Here is a 4822-nt window from a genome sequence, read left to right on the forward strand (position 1 = left end):
ACCAATCAGATCAATGGATAGACCTGAACCAATCAGATCAATGGATAGACCTTGTTGTGGGAAAATTACATTTAAGCCCGATTTCATATTATTATTACTCATAATATTTAATTACTATGCTTTTACTGGTTGTATGACTTCATTCAAGTCATTCCCTGTGTCCCCCCTGAAGGAGGGACTAGTTAGTCTGAGGTCAGGAGGACTACATGGGGACAATGTGAAGACAAGATGAGGACAAGATGAGGGCAACATGAAGACAACAAGGGACAACATGAGGACAACATGAGGACAACATGAGGACAACATGAGGACAACATGAGGGTAACATGAGGACAACATGGGACAACATGAGGGCAACATGAGGACAACTTGAGGACAACATGAGGACAACATGGGACAACATGAGGACAACAAGAGGACAACATGAGGACAACATGGGACAACATGAGGAAAACATGAGGACAACATGGGGACAACATGAGGGTAACATGAGGACAACATGAGGACAACATGTGACAACATGAAGACAACATGGGACAACATGAGGACAACATGAGGACAACATGAGGACAACATGAGGGCAACATGAGGACAACATGGGACAACATGAGGACAACATGAAGACGATATGAGGACAACATGGGTCCTTTGAGTCCCAGTGTCCTGATGGATGGACGTGCAGGGACTCACCGGTCCTCTCCAGCGGCTCCACCTCGGCGCTGGGTTCGCTGAACTCGCCGGTGCCTTTGCGGTTGACGGCGGCGACCCTGAACCGGTACTTCTTATTGGCTGCCAGGCCGGCGGCCACGTACTGGTTGGTGCTGAGGGCCTTGGCGGTGGCGCGGTACCACTGCTCCGTGCCCTCCTCCAGGATCTCCACCACGTAGCCGCTGACGTCCGAGCCGCCGTCGTACATGGGCCGCGTCCACGTCATGCTGATGCTGTGCTTGGTCGTGTCCGTGATGCGCGGCGTGGACGGGGGAGCCGGGGTATCTGGGACCAGAACCAACAATTAGTCTTAGTTTGGGATCCAGATTGGAGATCCCTACAAAATCATTTTCAACGTTAAATGAAATGATCCTAATAATGAAGGGATTGGAACTGATGGATGGAGCCCTAGGGGATCTCTGCAGGGCAGGGACCTGGGCTCCCAGTTTGGGTTTTTAAAATGGCCGCCGGACTCGCCGGAGAGACCTCTTACATGTGGGGTCTTTGCAGAGGATGTAGGCCGAGGCGTCGCTGGGCTGGCTGTCCCCGGCGGCGTTGACCGCAGTCACCCTGAACTGGTACTCGCTGCCCTCCAGCAGGCCCGTGATCTTCAGACGGGTGTCGTAGATGGTGTAGTTCTTATTGACCCGGGTCCACCTAGATCAAGGTAGAGAGGACAGAAACCCATGAGGAGACCGAGAGAGACCACTAAGGCCTATATAAAGATTCTTCAGATACAGTATTAGGGACCACTAAGGTCTATATAAAGAGACTTCAGATACAGTATTAGGGACCACTAAGGTCTATATAAAAGAGACTTCAGATACAGTATTAGGGACCACTAAGGTCTATATAAAGAGACTTCAGATCCAGTATTAGGGACCACTAGGACCTACCTGGTGCTGCTGGCCTCCCGTTTGTCCACCAGGTAGGTCTTGATCTCGCTGCCTCCGTCGCTCTCGGGCTTCAGCCACTCGATGACGACGTGCTCTTTAGCCACGCCCGTGGCCTCGGGGGTGCCCGGCTGGGACGGGATGGCTGAGGAAAGAGGGGCAGATCAGACCGGGTCCCTGAAACTAATCTACATCCTGTTCCAGGATGCCTAACTGCATTGGAACGGGACATCATGGCGTGCAGAAAAAATGGCTTTTACAATCTCAGAAAACTGGGAAAATTGCAAACAGTATGTTTACTTATATAGCTATATTTGTATATACTTTTATTAAGTATTTTAGTACTTACTCACTCACTCACTTACTTACATAGTTACTTACATACTTATTAATTAACTTACTCTTTTACATACTTACATAATTACATACTCACTCACTCACTTACATACATACTTATTTACATCCTCAAATACTTACATACTCACTTACTTTCATACATGCTTCTTAATTTACACACTTACTTATTTACATACTGACTAATTTACATACATTAGTTATTTACTGTACAAACTCTACACACTCCCATACATGGTGTGTGTATTAACAGTGGGGTGGGGGGGCTTACTGTAGGCATTCCTGGTGATGACGTACATGCATACTAATATACATACTAATATATATAAAGTACATGTATACATGGTGTGTATTAAACAGTGAGGGGGGGGGGCTTACTGTAGGCGTTCCTGGCGATGACGGGGTCAGACTCCAGGGGGACGCCGACGCCGTACTTGTTGACTCCTCGGACCCGGAACACGTACTCGTTGTTCTTGATCAGCCGGCTGCTGACGCAGGACAGCGTCTTGCACTCGCTCTCCATGATGACCCAGTTGAGGCGGCTGGTCTCGCGGCGCTCCACGATGTAGTGGGACACGATGTCCCCGCCGTCCTCCAGGGGGATCTTCCAGGAGACGGTGCACTTCTCCTCCGTCACCCTGCTGATGGTGATCTTATCGGCCGGAGCGCCGGGGGTGTCTGGAGGACGGACAGAGTCAGATCAGACACTCACGCATCTGTCTTTTAAATGTGGTTAAATGAGTTAAAACCATCTTCTCGTTTCAGGAGGACGAAGACAGTCGCAGGACGGGGAGATGGTGGACACAAAAATGTTGACAAAGGCAACAAAAATGTCAGAAAACGCAACAATAATGTCCAAAAAAGCTACGAAAACGTTGAAAAAAGCTGAAAAAATCAAATTTTAAAAGTATCGTGTTTTTTTTCAACAAACATAAAAAAGCAGAATTAAATGCAAAACAACTTTTAATTTGTACAAATATCGTGTTTTTTTACAAATATTGTTTATGATTATTTTTTTAAGATGATTTTTTTTCCTTATACTTAATATGGAGTTTTAAAAGTATAATGTTTTTTCAAAATGTTGCAAACGCAGCAAAAAAACTACAAAAAGTTAAGAAAGCAACAATAACGTTGACAAAAAGCAACAAAAACTTGTTAAAATAACCCAAAAAAGCTGAAAAAACCATAATATAGACTTTTACAAGGTATCATGTTTCTACATATCTATATAGAGAGATAGATGGATGGAGAGGTAGATAGATAGAGAGATCTAATTGGACCCGATTCCGGTTCTGGTTCTCGGATGCTCACCCAGGACTTTGACGGTGACGGCGGCCATCTTGACTCCGCTGGCGTTCTTCACCGTGAGGACGTAGCGGCCCGTGTCGTAGCGGTTGCAGCTCTTGATGACGGCCATGGCCCGGGTGGAGGTGTAGCTCAGCGAGTACTTCTCCCCGAGCTCCAGGACCTTGTCTCCCTTGGACCAGTACACCGTGGGCTCGGGCTTACCCCCCACGGCGCCGTCCAGCACCAGGTCCGAGCCGGCGGTGACCACCACCGTCTCCCCGACCAGCTTGCTGTCCAGCTCCGCCTTCGGAGGCGCTGCAGAAGAAGAACAGACGGTCGGTTTCCTCTCAGTGATGACTCAGTTATTCATGTTTTCATTTTCACTTTTTCTTTTAGCTACTGCTTATTTGCTAGTTTTCATAACTGCAACATTATGGTGCTACAGCAGCTATATCTGTATATATATATATATATATAGATATAGCTGCTGTAGCACCATAATGGATCATATGGATATATATATATATATATATATATATATATATATAATAGACCATATGAACAAGGGCTGTAGTACTCAAGTCCAGTCTTGGACTTCAGATACGAGTCCGGACTCAGACCGTTTTTCTATGGTCTCATTCTCACTAGTATTTGTACTTGGACTTGTCTCGTACTCGGTCTCTGATCTTGCCAGATCTGGCTTTTGGGCTTCTGGTCTGGACCGAGTCCAGGTGTCTTTATTATGTTGATAATAATTTTTTGAGGGAAAATGAAACCCAAAATTATTGTCTTGATACAATGTCTTGATATGGTCTTTCCTGGACCTTTTTGAACTCGGTCTTGATTCAGACTCAAACCTTTTTGAACTCGGTCTTGATTCAGACTCAAACCTTTTTGAACTCGGTCTTGATTCTGACTCAAACCTTTTTGGACTCGGTCTTGTCTTGGACTCGACTAGTCCTTGTCTTGGACTTGTCTTGGGCTCGACTTGACTCAGACTCAAACCTTTTTGGACTTGGTCTTGTCTTGGACTTGAACCCCTTTGGATTCAGTCTTGACTTGGACTTGACTAAGGTGGTCTTGACTACAGCCCTGATATATTCACACAGCTGGGATACCCTAGCTGTGTGACTATATACCCAAGGTATACATAGAGGATATAAGTACCCCTGGTTGGGGGTCACTGACTTACAGTATTCGTCCTTGCATGTGATTGGTCCGATGATGTCGGAGGGAGCGCTGTGGACTCCGGCGGCGTTCTTGGCGATGATGCGGTACTCGTAGGTCTCCCCCTCCCCCAGGTTGGTGACGGTGAAGTAGTTCTCGCTGATGGTGGTGTAGTTACACTTGAGCCAGCGGTTGTCGTCCCATTCGTCTGCGCTGTAGACTTTCCTCTCCACCACGTAGCCCACGATCTTGCTGCCGCCGTCGTTGGCCGGCACGGTCCAGCACAGGGACACGGAGGAGTGGGTGATGTCCGTCACCTCGGGCTTTCCAGGAGGATCTGAGCAGGAAGGACGAGAAGATCAGCGTCAGAAACTGTACCTGTAACTCTGTAAGTCTAAGTGTCTAAGTCTAAG

General features: G+C 47.1%; 1 protein-coding gene across 1 annotated transcript in view; it reads right to left on the minus strand.

Moving 5' to 3' along the window:
* The window catches only part of LOC116702454 (titin), a 155013-nt gene that overhangs the window by 37403 nt on the left and 112788 nt on the right, over positions 1-4822 (minus strand). The window contains exons 87-92 of the mRNA XM_032536656.1: positions 4435-4746; positions 3267-3557; positions 2334-2633; positions 1605-1746; positions 1202-1365; positions 691-993 (exon numbers count right to left, since the gene is read on the minus strand). Coding sequence (XP_032392547.1) covers positions 691-993; positions 1202-1365; positions 1605-1746; positions 2334-2633; positions 3267-3557; positions 4435-4746 — 1512 coding nt within the window. The remainder of the gene's footprint in view (positions 1-690; positions 994-1201; positions 1366-1604; positions 1747-2333; positions 2634-3266; positions 3558-4434; positions 4747-4822) is intronic.

Source organism: Etheostoma spectabile, chromosome 2, assembly GCF_008692095.1.
Source record: "Etheostoma spectabile isolate EspeVRDwgs_2016 chromosome 2, UIUC_Espe_1.0, whole genome shotgun sequence".
Lineage (NCBI taxonomy): Eukaryota > Metazoa > Chordata > Actinopteri > Perciformes > Percidae > Etheostoma > Etheostoma spectabile.